This window comes from Terrapene carolina, unplaced genomic scaffold, assembly GCF_002925995.2.
Source record: "Terrapene carolina triunguis isolate 2854851 unplaced genomic scaffold, T_m_triunguis-2.0 Scaffold234, whole genome shotgun sequence".
In the NCBI taxonomy this organism is placed as follows: Eukaryota; Metazoa; Chordata; order Testudines; family Emydidae; genus Terrapene; species Terrapene triunguis.
The window spans coordinates 6515958-6534246 of NW_020664585.1; the positions used below are offsets into that span (position 1 = coordinate 6515958).

Below are 18289 nucleotides of genomic sequence, written 5' to 3' on the forward strand. Positions count from 1 at the left end.
AGTCTTCTACTTCCCTTGCTGTGGGTGGGGTTCTGCACCTGGAAGAACAGGGTTCTGAACCTGCAGATATTGCAGTGGGGTTCTGGGCCTGTAAGATAGGGTTCTCTAGCAATGGGGTTCAGTACCTGTGGGAAGAGGGTTTCTGTACCTGTAGATGATATTGCCGGTTTCTGAGTATGTCGTGGATCACAGCAGTGTGAGAGGAAACGTATAGGATCACCCTGTGCTCTTCATCAAGTAGGCTGTAAACAGGGAGGTGGCTATTGTAACCAAATGCCCAAGACAAACTCTGTAAGGAACACAGTTACTTTTTTATGCCAAGCATTGACAGAATTATCATAAAACATAATCTCTCTTACTTTTAGCATCTGTGATCCTAAAAGAGCCCAATATGCATCAGTTACAACCCCCTCCGTCACCACTGATATTCTGCCACTTTTAGGGAGAAGGACAGCAACACACAATACCACACTTGGCCAAGAACACTGGAGCAAAACCCTTCTCATAATAAGTTGCCCTATGACCCATTAAAGCTGTTTTGATTGGCAGAAGACTGAAAATGCAGCTGATGCTGGTTAGATGTGACAGCGCAAAAGGCCATCAGAATAACCTTTGACACTAATTTCAACCTCCTACAAATGCATCATTATTTTTAGTCAAAAAATAAACTTTAAAATCAAAACTATGTCTCTCATGAAGCTAAAAGATTACTTCATGTGTGATGAGCTGGTCTTTTTCACTAGCATGAAATTTCCCATTCTCTAGGCCCTGCTTTGTACTCTGTAAAATACTCACAATTGGATGTGTTTTGATGTGCTCATCCTCTTCAAACAACAAGCCAGGGGTGGCTGAAGACACTAGTGACTCCTCCTCGGCTGGAGCTGAGCTGGCAGTGATTGGTGCTTCTACGGATCCTGTCTCTTCTTGGCTCATTTCAGCACCTGCTTCTATGCTCCGGCTTTCCTGATCTGCTAAACTCTCTTTGTCCCTCAGATTTTTCTGGTCACTCTCTTGTGCCTCTTGGCCTATTTGCTGCATGTCCTGCTCCACCTTGGTGGAGCTTGGTAGTCTAGTAGGAGCCTCGCTCTCCCATTGCGGCTCTGTGGGTACCTGCTGTTCATCTTGTCCAATATCTTCTAATGTTCCTGTTATTGCTGCAGTTTCTTCTCTTTCCTCTGATGGACCTTCAGTGACATCAGCCACCGGTTCCTTAAAAACAAATAAAGGCTTCAATGTACACTTTGCAGAATGAAAAATGTATTTCATCTCTTCCGTGCTGCACTGTCTCCCTTACCATCTCTGTAACTCATCCAACCTTCAGCCAGTGGACTGCCATTCATCTACATGCTTCAATTCTATTGGTTATTAAAATGCAATCGATTCTATCTTGGATTCCAGCCACACCATAAAATAAGAACCTATTTTAGGGCTGTGGCATCAATACATTCCTCTGCGTGTTTTTAAAACCCTCCTTGGATTTGCTCCAGATAACCTGATAGAAAAATGTCTCTCCTCTCCCCTCTATGGTCCTTTTGTTCATGCAGTCCCAGCCTCCTCTAGGTCCCTTCATTCAATCTCACTGCTGTTAGTGAAAGAGGCTTCTCCTCTGCAGCGCCAGTAATCTCGACTAGCTTTCTGAATTCCTGAACAACTCTCTATATCATTTTCAAGCTCAGATGAACACACATTTTGCTCCCTGCCCCAGACATTGTATGTTACATGCAGAAACATTATTGATCATGTTTACAGTGTCATAGGTGGCCCCGGTGCTTTGCAGGGAACAAACATCAAATCCATGCTAAGGTTGGGAAATAAAATGAAATAAAATCAAAAAAATCAGGAAATGCAAAGGTTAAGGATTTGCCAGTAATTTTAACTCGGCTACATTGCACATCCTCTGCACTGCATGCTACACATTGAACAACAGGAAATCTAATATAGTCACATATACATTATTTAACAGGGAAAACAAGAAAAGAAATTTTGCTACCTCACTACTCGCCCCCCTTTCTAGAGCGTTAAGAAATATATTAAATAGCACTGGATCTAGTTCCGACCCTTGAGGGATCCCACCATTAACCTGTTGCCATGATGAATATTGACCATCTAATTCTACCCTTTGTTTTCTGTCTCCTACAGTTTTTGATCTAGGACAATACTTTGCCTCTCACCCAACAACAACTTAAACTTCTTTAGGAGCTTCTTGTGCAGGACCTTGCCACAGAAACAAGCCTAGTTTGGAGTTTCTAGCCTCCCCTGTTTTTGAGTTACATGAATGTCAAAAGTTCATGGAAGCATATGGAATAATCTAGGTTTCCCTCACTCATAACTAAAACACAGCTCAAATTTTCAAAGCGTATTCATGACTGGACTGATATGAAGCAGAGGAAGCTTTGGCCTGAAAAGGAATTTGTTTAAGAATATTATGAGTGATTGTAAATGGGGACTGAATGGAAACTCCTTCTTAGCTATAGAATTTCATCTGAGCTATAGAATTTGCTACTGGAAACAATGTCTCCCTTTACTGTTATTTTCCATTGAACTTTGTGAGCCAGACTCTGTGGAATTGTATGGATGGAAGAAGAGAGTAGAATCGGATCCTGCTGAGGCTTTAGTTAACTCCATACAAGGGCAGTGTGATTCAGTGAGCATGAAAGACACCACAGAAAATATCACAAATAAAAAGGTGCCCTGAATGGAATACACCCTTCTTGTGACATCATAGGGATCCCAAGCTGGGGAGCTGGCAATAGGAAGTCTGTTATATGATATCCATACTCACATGTGGACTTATGATGCTCAGTTCGTTCTCTTGTGTCTCAGGGGTGGCAACGTCCACTGAGAAATTGTCTGCTGTGGTTGTTGGGGCCTGGGTCTCCGTTTCCAAAATGTCCATGGATTCTGCATCACCTGCTAGCACATCAGCTGGCATTTTGGTGACCTGCTTGGGTAATTCAGTCTCCTGAGCCCCTTGTTCATTTTGTGGAGTTTCTTCTGAAGCTTCATTTCCTTCTATACTTCCTCCTGCTGGTTCCTCCAGTGGGGTTTCATTAGAATCATCAGCCATCTTCTCCTACAAGCTTCCTTCCAAAATACACATTATTAGATTTTCTTCCCTGCTATCCCCGGCATTTACCACAAAGGCCCTTTAGATCAGAGTCCATTCCCCTGAAAGGGTGGGGGTATAGTCTCCTAACTGGAGGTATATCAGATGGGAAACCAATAGTACCTTTGATCTTGGGCAAAATCCCCAAGCAAAAGGAGCTGGTGATGTAAAATCAGTCCAAAGTATTAAAATTACCTTACAGTTTACCATAATTGCCCAGGAAGGGTGGCAGAACTGTGTTTAGGAAGATGGGGCCTACCCTACATTAGTCCTGGCATCCTAGCCAAAACCATTCAACCCCTCTCACTTCTATGAGCACTAAAATTCCTTTAAAGTGGAAGACAAAAATGGATACAGAAACACCAGGTTAGATTTCCAGGTCAGTCACATAAACATTTAGAATCCCAGAGGTAGTTCTATAGCATGTGAACAGTCATTTATTCCATCTATCCGGATCTGTATGTATCTAAAGCTCCTGTAGTTTCTTGGGGCAGAGATGTTCCCTCTTAGACATGTACCTCTGTCACAGTGTCTAATTTAGAGAAAGGGGGATAAAGCTAGAGATTGGCACTTTGTTCAGACCCAGATTAGTTTTAGGCTGACTTTGGGGTCTGGATTCATGGCCAAACAAGGGCTGCGGTTCAGTTCAAAAGCACAGAAATCTTGTAAGCAAAGAGCTTTTGAAGATGGCTGTTCTCCTGAGATTTTGGTTGCATCTGCACTAGAACCAGAAAACAGGTCCCTTATGCTTGTACATACCACCTAGACCCCAACCCTTAGGGACAAGTTTATATCCAAGCCTTCAAATCAGAGCCCCATGGCTCACCTCAAAATGAAAAAATGAGGTCTGGTTTTGGCCCATTCCCTAAGATAAAACTCTCCCATTAGAGACTGGCATGCAAGGAGTGGGGGGATCTCCTCCCTTGGGAAATTTTTTTGAAAACACACATCATTTAGTACAGACTGATGGACAAAATATTTGCTCTACAGACAATGCTGTTGCTGTGTGAAGGATTGACAGCCATCAGTTAGCCATGTCCACAGCAAGACATTAACCCCAACAGAGGCAGGAAATCCCCCCCTTCCCCTGCCACCCTCCTTCAGTTCAAACACCATATTGTACACACACCGAGTTTGGGCACGTACACATGCCCCGAGGATGCACGCTGCATACTTTAGCTCGTATCCCTATATCTCTGGTTCGTATCTGAGGGCACCGACGTTTTTCTCTCTTTTTTCAGCTCACCACACATTTTTGCACCAGCCAAAACACATTTATCTCCAGCGAGGGTCATTACTGACCAGGATATTAACGATTTAGCTCCCTCTCTGTGCCAGAAATCAGGCTCTGTCTTGCCGTGCCTGTCCCTGAGACAGGAATGGAGTTGGAAAGATCAGCTCCAAAATACACCTGCCGTGCGCCTCAGTCATTCCAACTGCTCGTGGCCCCTAGGGAGTGTTGTTGAAGAACCTCCCACCTGTTGCTGCTGCCTTATCCAGACACCCCCCCCCCAATCTGTCCTAGGACTGCTGCTGCTCATTCTTCACATCCCTCTAACCTCCTCTGACTCTCCAAAATCTTTCCAGTCCCTTGGCCAGGCTCCCCCAAACCTTGCTCCCTCAGATGCTTACCCACAACCCCCCTTTCCTCAGGCCTTGCCCCAAATCACTCTCAATAGGACCCCCCTCAGCCTCACCTGCTGCAGCAGCCTCAGCCCCAGCTCAGCAGCCTGGAGCTCCCCTGTTCTGTTTGTATCTGAAGCCTGTTCCCATAGTAACTGCTGCTGGTGCTGCAGGCAGTGAGAGACAGGCTGGAAAGAGCAGTTGCAGAGGAGCTTGCTGTGTCGGGGTGAGAGAAGGGGAGAAGTGGTGGACACTAAGGCACTACCCGGCTGGGGGTATTCCTCAGGGGCTGGGGGATAGGAGGTACTTCCTTTCTCCCACTGGCTGCTCCTGAGTTCATGGTACCCAGGCCATCCCCAATCCCCCCTGCGGGACACTGGCTAACAGGACCCAAGCAGCTGCTCATCCCTTCACCCTCCGCTGCCCACACCCAGATCCCATTCATGCCTACAAGAGGTACCACTGTTGAGTTCCTGTACAACATGAACCCAGCCTCTAAAGAAGAGCTAGACTCCCCTGGAACAGGTGGACTCACCTTGTAGCAGAAGCAGCATGAGGGATGGTTGCCCTGAACTGAGTGCATGGCCCACGAGTACCACAAGGCCCCATTTAATTCATTATGTCAAGTTTTCTGTGCCATATCACTGCCTTTCAGAATCACCTGTAATCACATGACTCCAGGAGCTGCAGCTTCAAGAAAAAACTTCAAAAACCCTGGGACCCATGATAAAATAGAAGGAATTGGCACTACTACATCATCCTCTCTCATTCCCCCTTCTTTCTTCTCCCACATCTTCCAACCACTAACATGGATCTTTGTACCTCCTGAGTGGGGCAAATGGAGCAGAGCAAGCTAGAGAATCTGCCCCAAAGTATTGACTTTGACTGTTTTACCTGGTGGAAATAAGGCATTTGGTCCTCAGGTTGGACAGCACTTGTATAAACAATCCACTAAAGGGGCTGTGGAGGGTAATGCTTCTTTTAAAAAATATATAGTTTAAAACATCTTCCCTTAAAAGATAATGAACTTTAAACTCTCTTGACTACGTAGAAATAACTATTTCTAAATCTAAGTTGTTTTCCTCATGCACAATATGCAGCGTGAGACTCTTGAAAAAGAAAGTAAATGTTGTTATCCTTTGAAACACTAGGGTTTTTTTCAAGCTCAGGAGGTACTTCACTGCGTGAGGTGCGAAGCTACTACTGTATTAGACCCACAAAGCAAAAAGTAAAAACAACTCTTGGGTGTGTATTTATGTATTAAATGGAACAGGCATCCTTTAAGGAGTTGAGATAAGAGATAAAATGACTGATGAAAGCAAATACAAACAGGAACTGCTGCCTTTAACACACCTGGACACTTGCAGGGCTGGGACCTTGGCTAAAATTCAAAGTGAAGCCAGTTATAGGCTCTATTGAAAGGTTAAGGCCAAGATTCTGTGCTGCTACCCGCCCCCCCAGATGCATTCAATGGGAGAGGAATTAAAGGTGGCTTTAATCTACCTTTCCCCCCTCCTGCTTCTGGTCTGTTCCAGGAGCAAAAATAGCCTCTGGCATAATTAGGTTAGCAATGACCTTCCCTAGATTCGGACATCCTCTGGCTTGCAGAACAAGTATGACTATAGTGGTTTGCAGTCAGTCCTGCCTCTTCCCACCCCTGGCACCCCCACTCTAGTCCCTAGCTTCTCTCTCACACCCACTAGCCTGGGGCTTCTACAGGGCTAGCGTAAGTCCACTTACGGAAAGCCAATGCAGTGCTTCCACCCCTGCACTTTGTAAGTGGTTTATAGCACCTATACACCACTGGAGCAGGGAGATGAAACCCATTTTATATTTCTAGTGGTCATTTAGTTTTGGTATTTATTAAAATCCATTTAGTTTAGTATTTATTAAAGCCCACTTTATCTTGTTTCAGAAAGCATTATTTTGCACTATACTAGCAGCTTAAAGTTATAATCAATAATAAGTTAGTTCAAAACCTGGTGATTATAGATTGTTATATACTCCCAGCAACATTCATTCCATCATTTCCTACCTTGATCACATTAGGCAGAAGGGCCAAATTCCACTCTCATTTACACTAGTACAAAAACACTCATTCCCATTTACACTGGTGTAACAGATTGGTATATGGTCCTACTTCTGTTCAGTTCTTCCTCGCTGGCCCCTTGTTTGTGCTCTAAGCAGGGAGTTCAGGCCTCTCCCCCTGCACACTGTATCCGATTTTGCAAGAAGGATAACATCGGCTTTGTTGATTACACTGGCTGGCATATATCAATACCTATGACTGAAGACATCGGGAAACACCAGCAAGCAGGAAGAATATAGCTGAAAAGCAAATGAGCCTACCACATATGAAGGGTTAATTAATAGGTGTTTTAATAATGAATTGGCATGGAGCCTAACAGATCAATAGGCTGTTTATAGCCATGGCTTAAAATCATCTATAACACCTTCTACACCAGTGCTTATAACCATACATAATATACTATCCATGTCTGTAAGATGTGTAATTTATTAATCCATTATAGTCTATGGTACCTCAATATTAAGAAGTGTGACCAGCTGATCTCTAGATACCAGTGTTGATCTGCTTCTGTCAGGTCAGAGTTTGCTCAAAATTCAGATTTTGTAAAAAATAATCTTTTCCAAAAATTATGACAGATACAAGATCAAGTATGCATGTCTTTTTTTTTTTTTTTTAAGAATTCCAATAGAAACTGGTTTAAAAACAAACCAAGCCAATAAAAGTTCCCTTGCAGTGTATGCAACCCAAAAACTACAGCACAGAAAATAAAATTAACAAGAAACTCAATATAAACCAAATTAGAACTATATTATAGTCCAAGCTATGAGAAATATAAAAAGCATCATAGCACCCCTTCAATCTCACCAATTTAAGACAGCACAAATCAAACAATTTAAAAAAAAAAACCTTTCAGATGTAGTGACCACAAACGTTTTTGTAACACAATGTTCAAAATCATATTTGTACATTTCTTGAGTGTACACTTGTATTTCACTGACAAAATAAAATGCAATCCAGAAATTGGAGTAATACTTAGAACATTTGTACAATATGCTGACCTGTTCAGGAAGACTTCAGATTAAAAATGAATGTAAATTATCACCAAAAAACAAAAACAAAAAAACCCAGCTTAACTCTTTATTGGTAAATGTTACTTCCCATGAACAAACAGAAAAAAACATTCACTAAATGTTACAGAATAACTTGGCATGGATTCTAACTAAACAAAAAGCATGAACCTCACACCTGATTTACATCAGTGCAAGTGAAGTCAGAATCAGGTCCTATGACTCTACAATCTATTCCCTATGAATCAGTACAATTACTAATCATGACCACGCACAGGTCTGTTGAAAGCAATTCAGGTGCAGTATATCCAGCAGGCTGGAGGTCAGAGCCTCGGAACCCATTATAAACACTCCAACCTCAGCACGTAGATGTAGGTTGCAAAGGGAACTTTTCAAAACAGGTTGGAGTTCAAAAAGTACAAACTTTGATCTTATTGTCTTCCAAGCCAGTTATCTTTGCAAGGGGAGAATATTACATCTGAAAAAAATGTAAAGGAATAAATTAGGTCTTCTGCATTCAATCCAGAGTAAGGAAATAGGGGAAAAGATATTCATTTTTTCCTGGCCCCTTTGTAATCTTTGAGCTTACTACATAAAGAGCTCCACAGCCAGACCCTTCCCCTCCTGTTAACCAAACAGAGCCTCACTCACCTCCTTAGCCTCCCCATTCCCAACTTGATCTCTTGATATGATGCACCTCCCCACACTGCTGCAGCTAAATCTTTAACAACTGACTTTTAGATCATGTCTTTCACTGAGGGATCTAAAAGTGATCATCAAATTTGAGAGGGTGATCAAAGCAGAGTGAACCATGACCAACACATGACAAATTAGTCCTGTCCTTAATGCAGAATCCACGGTTCTGAGCCTGTGTGAAAGCCCTATCCACTCCGTTAAGTGGAGGAGAATACTGCACCCAGCTGAATCTGCAGAGGGAAGATCCTGTCTACACTATAATTCCAACAGTTTTGTGTGCCTCAGCTACAACACAGCTGTGCCCGAGTCAAAGATGTTTTTCCTGGGTAGACTGAAAAACCAGGTTATAACAGCATTAGGGGATCCAAACTACACCCTGAAAACATATGGGGCCCTATTTCCCTCAGGCACACACATGGTACAAGTAATACCAATTGAAGTCAGTTCCTGCAGTGAAGGAATTATACTCCAGGGCTGTAACAGGACACTGTAGCATGGTTATAACAAGATGGTTTGGACCAGTCTACGCAGGAAAACCAAACCATATTATAAAGCAGGTGGGGCACAACAGGGTGCAACTGCAATTTGTACAGTGCTAGCAGTGACCCCCCCGAGCTTGGCAGGTCAGAAGTACCCACTTGATAATGAGCAAGGTGGCACTCAAAGACTTTGTTGCTGAGGTAGATTCCCAGGGGAGGGCAGAAGGCTCAGGCTCCATTCTGCTTAGCGATGGCGTTTTCCAGTTTAAGGCTGGTTAATGACATGACAATTCATGCACTTCGCCAACCTGAACTCAGAGGCTGTGGAAGGAATTGGCATGCCTACCCCAGCAGTCCTTTCCCTGACCAGTGCTTTGGTGTGAGCCCGAGGTGTAATTTCTTGCCGCCACGGATCACGGTCACACTCAGTGGTTTCTGAAATGCAAGAAAATAAACAGCACCTTCTCCTGTCAAGTTGGCCCTGCTCTCATTTCCCTGTCCCCCTAAGAACATAAGAATGGCCATACTGGATCAGACCAATGGTCCATCTAGCCCAGTATCCCGTCTTTTAACAATGGACAGTGCCAACTGCTTCAGAGGGAGTGAAAAGAACAGGACTATTTATAGAGTGATCCACCCCGTCACAATCCCAGCATCTAGTACTCAGAGGTTTAGGAACACCCAGAGCATGGGGTTGCATCCCTGACCATCTTTTTAAACTCCCCTCATACGGAAGCTGTTCCGTAACCTTAATAATTTTTGTTGCCCTTCTCTGTACTTTTTCCAATTCTGATATTTTATTAGATGGGCCACCCAGAACTTCACGCAGTATTCAAGGCATGGATGTACCATGGGATTATATAGTGGCGTTTTGATATTTTCTGTCTTATATGTATGCATTCCTTTCCTAATGGTTCCTACCCGTTAGCTTTTCTGATTGCTGCTGCTCATTGAGTGGATGTTTTCTAAGAACCATCCACAATAACTCCAAGATCTCTTCCTTGAGTGGTAACAGCTAATTTAGACCCCATCATTTTGTCTGTATAGTTGGGATGATGTTTTCCAATGTGCATTACTTCGCTTTTATCAACACTGAATTTTAAGGCCATGTGGCAGGGTAACTCTTCTTCCTACCGAGGAGAGTCAAAAGCAGCTCTCTCTGAAGCTTATCACCATTACTCCTTGATCCCAGCAGCAGGCACTCTCAGTAGGACAAAATATGATGCCTACACACCCTTCCGACTCTGTCAGCCCAGGAAAGAACTCAAATTCTTAACTGTTCTCCACTAGACCCAGTTGGTCTCAGGAATAGTATTGAACAGTATAGCTATGGAATCAACATTCACATCAAAAGCAGCAGCAGGATGAGCCTGATGTTTGGTTTCCCGAGTGAGAACCTGAGACCAATGGTCACTTCCAACTATCACCAAAAAAAATAAAAATAAAAAAAAATCTAACCTCCTGTTCAAAGACTGAAAATAGAACTCAGCCAAAGCTGGTAACCTGCTCACCCCTTCGCTGTGCTGCACCACGGTGGCAATATTCTGCAGTGTCTGGAAGTTGTGTGTGTCGACAGAGCCAAACTCAATGATCTCATCATCAACCTGTAATCCCTTTACAAAGAAGCGACAGGAGACTAAGCACCATTTGCCCTCAAAGATGCACAAGGCTTTGTGTTTATAGAACGTCTTTTGTCCAAGGACCTTAAAGCACCTGATGAACATTCATCCAGGTCGGGGCGGGTTACCTATGGCCCGTGGGCCGGATTCAGCCCGTTGCTTAATTTTATCCGGCCCGTGCATGGGTGGCAGGGTCCCTTAGGCTGTGCCTCCCCAAACAGCCAGACATGGACCTGAATGCGCTCCACCCTGCCCAGCCCCACCCCTCCTGTTTACCGCCACGCAGTGTGTGGCTCCTCCAGTCCCCCTGTGCTACAGCCAGCGGTCCAGCGCTCCGGGGCCACCCACCTTCCTGGCGCTCCTCTGGGGCTGGGGCTATGTGCCCTGCCCTTCCGGCACTCCTCTGGGATTGGGGGGCTACCCTGGAGCCAGGCTCAGGGCCGCGGTGGGGGAAGGCCTTGGGGCTCCGGCAGGGGGGCAGAACGTTTTTGATCAGACCCTTGCTTTTAACTTGTGTATGGCCCGCAATTGATTTTTTCTGTGGGTCAGTAGCCCATGATAGAAAAAAGGTTCCCCACCCCTCATCTAGGTAGTGCCTCCATTTAAGAATCTCAAAGTGCTTCTCAAAATTTAGTAGATTAAGCCTCACAACCCCCCCAGGGAAATATGGGAGTAGTATTTATTATTCCTGCTACAGAGATGGGGAAACTGAGGCACTTAGCGGTGACATGGCCTTACCCAAGGTCATATAGATCAATTGGAGAGTTGGGGGAAAAAAACATTTCTGATTCCCACCCCCATGCCCAACCCTCTAGCTAGGTGTTCTAACATGGCCACGGCTCTACAGGTTACAGCAATGCATATTTTACACTGTCCAGGCTAACGGGAATAATTACGTCTGCCACGAAAGTTACAAGCACCTGGCAAGAATCTGGTTTAAAAACAGGAGCTCAAACCCTGCTCCTGATTGCAGGTGAGTTGGGAGGGCCACCTGCCAAATCTGGGGCCCAACTGGCAGAGTTTGCACCATTGGAAGCAAGATGATTGAACTTGCCGAGATGCTAGCGGGAGAACCTGGGGTGACAGCATTCACTCTTGCGAAGGGCTGCGGCAGACTCTGGTTCTGATTCATTGCCTCAGCCTGAGCTTCTGCCTCATCCTTTGCCTGCTTCTCCTTCTCTCGGGCATGCAGCTGGTGGAGAGCTTTTTCCACTTGCAGCATTAGGGCCTTGTGATCGTTCTGCAAACCTAAGGGTGAGACACATTAGTGCAGAGAAGACAGGACCAATCACGTTTTCATTTAAAGTCCTTACCTAACAGATGCATTTCTCTCTCTGGCTGAGATTCTTAGCTTTCAATTAAAAGTAAGTATTTTGTTCCTCTTCGGCCTACACTGTGAGTGAAACTGTGCTATCAACAAACTTGTGCAGCTAGCATAGCTGTTCCTAGCTCAGTTTCCATGACCAGTGTGGCCACCTGAGAACCATATTAAATCTATGTTAGTAACCCATGCGCCTGACTACCTATCTATGGGAGTTAGTCAGTGTTCCCAAATACACTACAGGATCCACTGTGTAAAGCTAGCCAGTTACAACAGTCATCACCTGACAGTGCCATGGTTACAGACTGATAGCTGTTTCATAGCCCTGCTCATGAGCAGCAGCGATACACAGTACACATACACAGCTGTGTGTTCACACACGTTGTGAAGAAACAGCCATGTTACAAATTCAGTAAAAAAATCCATAGAGAAGACAGAGAATATGGACTAGGGAGATCGATGTCCACATAAAGAACACTAAGCAACAGAATTCCCTTTCCATTAAATCACCCCCTACATGCAACACTTATTGCTAAACAATGACTATTATAATAAATTTGTCCACAAATACAAAGCAAGCACTAAATTTAAAAGGAACAATGTCAACTAGTTTTATTTATTTTATAAAGAACATAGGAAGATTTTACAATATGAATGTTTTCATTAATCATTAGTAGGTGCATTAATAATGCTGCACACCGCATTTTAACAGATTCAATTTTATGATTGAGCCAGTCCCCTGGCACTTTTGTAGTACCTGACCAGAGGGCAAAGCTGCTTAGAAACAAAACTCAAGCTGACCCCACTATTTTTATTTTTTAAACTGAATGAAATGAAAATATTAGGGCTGTCGATTAATCTCAGTTAACTCACGTGATTAACTGAAAAAAAAATAATCACGATTAATCGCACAGTTAAACAATAGAATATCAATTGAAATTTATTACATATTTTTGGATGTTTTTTCTAGATTTTCAAATATATTGATTTCAATTACAACACAGAATACAAAGTATACAGTGTTCACTTTATGTTAATTTTTATTACAAATATTTGCATTGTAAAAATTATAAACAAAAAAAAATAGTATTTTTCAATTCACCTCATACAAGTACCATAATGCAATCTCTTTATTGTGAAACTGCAACTTACAAATTTAGATTTTTTTTGTTACATAACTGAACTCAAAAACAAAACAATGTACAATTTTAGAGCCTACAAGCCCACTCAGTCCTACTTCTTGTTCAGCCAATCACTAAGACAAACAAGTTTGTTTACATTTACGGGAGATAATGCTTCTGGCTTCTTATTTACGTCACCCAAAAGTGAGAACAGGCGTTCGCATGGCACTTTTGTAGCCAGAATTGCAAGGTATTTACGTGCCAGATAGTAGATAATGTTTATCCCCCTTCAGGTTTCAGCCACCATTCATCAGAGGAATGCTTCCATACCGATGAAGCTCGTTAAAAAAAATAATGCATTAATTACATTTTTGACTGAACTCCTTGGGGGAGAATAGTATGTCTCCTGCTCTGTTTTGCCTGCATTCTGCCATATATTTCATGTTATAGCAGTCTCGGATGATGACCTAGCACATGTTCATTTTAAAAACACTTTCACGCATATTTGACAAAACGCAAAGAAGGCACCAAAGTGAGATTTCTAAAGACAACTACAGCACTCAACCCAAGGTTTAAGAATCTGAAGTGCCTTCCAAAATCTGAGAGGGACGAGGTGTGGAGCATGCTTTCAGAAGTCTTAAAAGAGCAACACTCCCATGTGGAAACTACAGAACCCGAACCACCAAAAAAGAAAATCAACCTTCTACTGATGGCATCTGACTCAGATGATGAAAATGAACATGTTGGTCCACACTGCTTTGGATTTTTATCGAACAAAACCAGTTATCAGCATGGACAAATGGTGGGTGTATCTTTAGCGCATCTGGCATGTAAATATATTGTGACGCCAGCTACAACAGTGCCATGTGAACACGCCTGATCTAACTTTCAGGTGATACTGTAAATAAGAAGTGGGCAGCATTATCTCCTGCAAATGTAAACAAACTTGTTTGTCTGAGTGACTGGCTGAACAAGAAGTAGGACTGAGTGGACTTGCAGACTCTAAAATTTTACATTGTTTTATTTTTGAATGCAGTTTTTTTTGTACATAATTCTACATTTGTAAGTTCAACTTTCATGATAAAGAGATTGCACTACTGTACTTGTATGAGGTGAATTGAAAAAATACTATTTCTTTTGTTTTTTACAGAACAAATATTTGTAATAAAAAAAGTGAGCACTGTACACTTTATGTTCTGTGTTGTAATTGAAATAAATTTGAAAATGTAGAAAACATCCAAAAATATTTAAATAAATGGTATTCTATTATTGTTTAACAGTGCAATTAATCACGACTAACCTTTTTAATTGCACAATTCATCATGATTAATTTTTTTAATCACTTGACAGCCCTAGAAAATATTAAACAGCACTAGGAGGTTATTACTATAAAAATGGTTGCAATTCTTTTGAGTTTAAATAATCTAAATTGTTATTAATAAACCAAAGAAACTCATCCTTTTCAATAGATGAGTTTCCCATCAATAATGTCCCTTTGTGTAACTGAGTTCTCAGTTTTATTTCTTTACAGTTGCCAAGGGAAAAACCAAACCAAACCGGATGTTTGTAAAACAAAGAGCCAAACTTCTGACAAGTGTTGTCTGTTTCATTTAGCCCAACCCCTGTGAAAGGTGACTTTTTAGGGACAGACTTGCTTACAGATGATGTTATGCCTGGCTGCACGGACTTGGTATACGTCAACATCTGCACGTGGATACCCTTCAGCATCGACCAGCGGCTCGTTCATCCCGACTCCCTTTTGCTGCAGGGCAGAAACACGTCCATAAAGCGTCACGTTGCTCGGCTCAAGAATACATTTTGTTTCCCGTTGTTAAAGGACAGAACAAAAAAATGGCATCTGTGGGCTCAGCAAATTGTGGATTAGGCTGAGCTAGAGCGTCAGCGCGCTGCAGATCCGAGACTGGCACAGACCCCCCCCCCCCAGCCCCCGCCCCCCCCCCCCCCCCGCCGGCCCCCCCCCGCCCCCGCCCCGGCCCTTGCCCCAGGGCCCCCCCCCCCGCAGTGAGCCCTGTGCGCGTGACTGGACAGACCCCCGCCAGCGGTCCGGAGCGCTGCACAGACACCCCCGAGCTCGGCGTGCGGGGCCGGGGGGGGCAGCGGCAGGGCCCGGGTGCCCCCCGCACGCCGCGCCCCCCGCACGCCCCGCCCCCGCGCGCACACTCACCCCCTCCAGCACCGCGTAGCAGGCTTTGATCTGGGCCTCGAGCTCATCCTTCCTGCGGACCAGCTGCTGCACCTCGCACACGCCCAGCGCGTCGGGCCCGGCCGCCTCCTCCGCCATCGCCCCGGCCCAGCAACAACCCCCCCGCCTCCGCGCGGGTCACGCGCCGCGCAGCAGGATGGGCCGGGGAGGGGGGGCGGAGCAACGCAGGGAACCGCCCCGCCTCCCTGGGCTGTGGGCGGGGCTGGCGGGGCAGGCCCCTCCCCCCCCAGCCAGACACACACGTGGGGGCGTGCAGGGCTCCGGGGGGTGATGCCTCTCCCGCCGTGCAGGGGGGTCAGTGCCCACAAATGGTGCCTCTCCCGTAGGGCACAGAGCTGCTGTGCCCAGAGAAGATGCAGCTCTGCAGAGAGGGTCCACGCCCAGGCAGAAAGTATCTGCTAAAATGCACCGGGGGGGTTGGGACACAAACCAAACCAGCCCCCCCACCCACCTCTCCTTTGTGCGGGTTTCTAAACTGGAGAACTTTGGAGTCATTTGCAAGTGCTTTAAAAGAGCTGTCGTCACCCGGTCACTGCCTCTTGTTATATCATTATCAGGGCCGGCTCTAGCTTTTTTGTTGCCCCAAGCAAAAACATTTTTTGGCTGCCCTCCAGCCCTGGTCTCCCCCCCCCCCCCACTCCCCTGCTGCCCCCACCCTGGGTTCTCCCACACACCCACACACCCTGCTGCCCCAGCGCTGGGCTTCCCCCTTTCCCCACCACCAGTGCCCTCCCTCCCCCACCCCCCTGCTCCCCCAGCCCTGGGCTCTCCCCCCAACCTGCACCCTCCTGCCACCGCAGCCCTGGGTCACTGGTAACTCGCTCCCAGGGCGGGTCATTCAGCAGGAATTTTGGATGTGCACAGAACACAGACAGGATTGGTTCCCATATGGTTACAGAACTGCAGTAAAGTGGAACAATTTTCAGCTTGTGTGATTGGAGGATATCTGGATGCATATTATAAGACTGTCCTACATAAATGAGGAAAAGTGGAGGTGCCTTTATTATTCTTTTGTTCCACTCTTTCTTTCTATGGGGAATTTGCCAATGCAATATCACTGTCTTCCTTTTAAACAAATAAAACTTAAAAAAAAAAAAAGGCAATGGCTGTTGAAAATAGCAATTCCAGTCCTAAAAAACACTGGGAAGCATTTCTTGCTCAATTTTACCCTACTTTGTCTACAGCAAGTTACAGTGGATCAGTACATTTGATTTGGGAGAAATGAAGTAACAGCTGCTCGAACTGAGCTTGAGCACTCCTGAATTTTGAGGGTGTTCAAATCTGGAAGGCAGGTGCTAGATTCCCTTTCTGACTATTAGCTAAATCTGGAAAGGAAAAGTCAATTTCTGCTTCCATAGCTCAGAAGTGGAAATCCTCCTAAGTGCCTGGTACTGTATCTAAAGTGGCCCAGGTCCAGAGCCTCCCCTCCCTTACTTTTCATTTTAAATTCTAGTGGGATCCACGTACCTCCCTTGCTAGGCTTCAGATAGAGAGGGGCGCTGTCCATTTAGTCCACCCAATTCCTTCTTTGGGGGCTGCAAGGTGAGGTCACACCAGTATCCCTAATCCAGTCTGGGGAAGTCTTCTGAAGGGGATATCTGGGGCAAAGCCTTCTACTCCTTGGGAACACTTGTTCCCCATTCACAGTGCCACCCCTTTCGACTCACAGCAAGCTGCAGCATGGCTCAGCTACCTCACTCCCTACCCCTCCCTTTCCTGTTGATAGCTGCCAAGGGATTGCTGGGAAATGTAGTTCTTTCCCTGCTCCAGGGCTGGCTCTATAGGCAGGGAGCTAGGCAAGGAACTACAGCTCCCAGGGTCCCATGGGTTCTCAGCTCCCATGCTGGATCCCCAGCTGTTCTGTGGCTCCGCTTCTGCAGGGTTGTGAGAGGGGAGGAAGTGAGTAAAAACAAAAAAAGAGGATGGCCCGAATGCCGCCCAAAGCATCTGCTTGTTTTGCTGGTGCCTAGAGCCGGTCCTGATCATTATAGCACATTTCACGCCAGTTGTGTGAACATTTGGAGAGAAAAATCAGCTGGAAAAATGCTGCAGAGTTTCAGCTTCTTGGAATTGTGCCGCTGAATGCTCTATCCCCCTTGCAAGAGAGATTTTATAATGGAAACAGACTTCAGGGCAGCAGGCCCTGTATGTGCTACTGTAGTTCATCATCATGTGGTACAAACTGGAGAGGCAAATTCCTTCTCAAGATTACACATACACACAGTTTCATTGAAACTGTTTACATGTTTTAAAGCCTTTCCTGATCAGCTTTTCCTAGTTTTGTTGCCTGTGAATGTTTGCAGATAGCTTTTGAACTGAAGAGTTTTGCAGTGCTGGCTTAAATCAATACCATGTGGAGGGCTGGAGGGGGGAGGATGGGCATGTGGGTTTCTTTTTTATCTTCTGACTGCTGTGCAGGGATTCTTATCTTTTCGGCAAACATGTTTTTAACCAGTTTCATGAGAGAAACACTCTTCACTTTTGTATGTTCCCAACATCAGCTCCTGCAATAGCTGAAAAAGTGACCAAATGGCATTATGCCGCATGTTGTCAAACTTTTAGATCCTGGCTGTTCTGTAGATTTCCACTTTCTAGTTTCTGGCATGATGGAGGCTCTTGGGAGCATGTGTTTTTGTTTTGTCAAGGTTTTTTATTTGCAAGAAATCTCAAAACAAGGATGAATGGAGCTTCAAATACTTCCTTGTTGTGCGGAGGAGAGAATGCTTGAATTGATTTGACTTTGAACTGAAAAGGAAAATGGGATTTCAGCCAAATATAATAAATACAATCAGAGATGACAATTTTTTCTTGCTTGTCTGAACAGAAAACACCATGCTAAAGAAGTGTGCTTAACTCTGGCAGACAGCTAGGCTAAATCATAGTCTGCTAGGCCTCTCCTCCCTCTCCAGCTGGGTTGCTGGTGAGTGTGGTTTGAGGGAGGGTGGGGAATGAAGAAAAAAAGAAAATGTTTTCTTGGGGCATGCCTGACACCCAGGGCCTAAAA

At 44.7% G+C, this 18289-nt stretch overlaps 2 protein-coding genes across 2 annotated transcripts in view; both read right to left on the minus strand.

The window, feature by feature from the left end:
* The window catches only part of WDR66 (WD repeat domain 66), a 33554-nt gene extending 29017 nt beyond the window's left edge, over positions 1–4537 (minus strand). The window contains exons 1-4 of the mRNA XM_026657014.1: positions 4469–4537; positions 2783–3073; positions 796–1209; positions 149–289 (exon numbers count right to left, since the gene is read on the minus strand). Of these exons, the coding sequence (XP_026512799.1) occupies positions 149–289; positions 796–1209; positions 2783–3073; positions 4469–4537 (915 nt within the window). The remainder of the gene's footprint in view (positions 1–148; positions 290–795; positions 1210–2782; positions 3074–4468) is intronic.
* Positions 4538–7416: 2879 nt separating this feature from the next.
* Positions 7417–15387, minus strand: PSMD9 (proteasome 26S subunit, non-ATPase 9). Its single transcript, XM_024196202.3, has 6 exons — positions 15247–15387; positions 14721–14823; positions 11674–11867; positions 10512–10613; positions 9347–9435; positions 7417–8303 (listed from the first exon to the last, which is right to left on the minus strand). Exons 1-6 carry the CDS (start codon positions 15361–15363, stop codon positions 8276–8278), a joined length of 633 nt encoding a protein of 210 aa, XP_024051970.1. The 5' UTR covers positions 15364–15387; the 3' UTR covers positions 7417–8275.
* Between the last annotated feature and the right edge of the window lie 2902 nt (positions 15388–18289).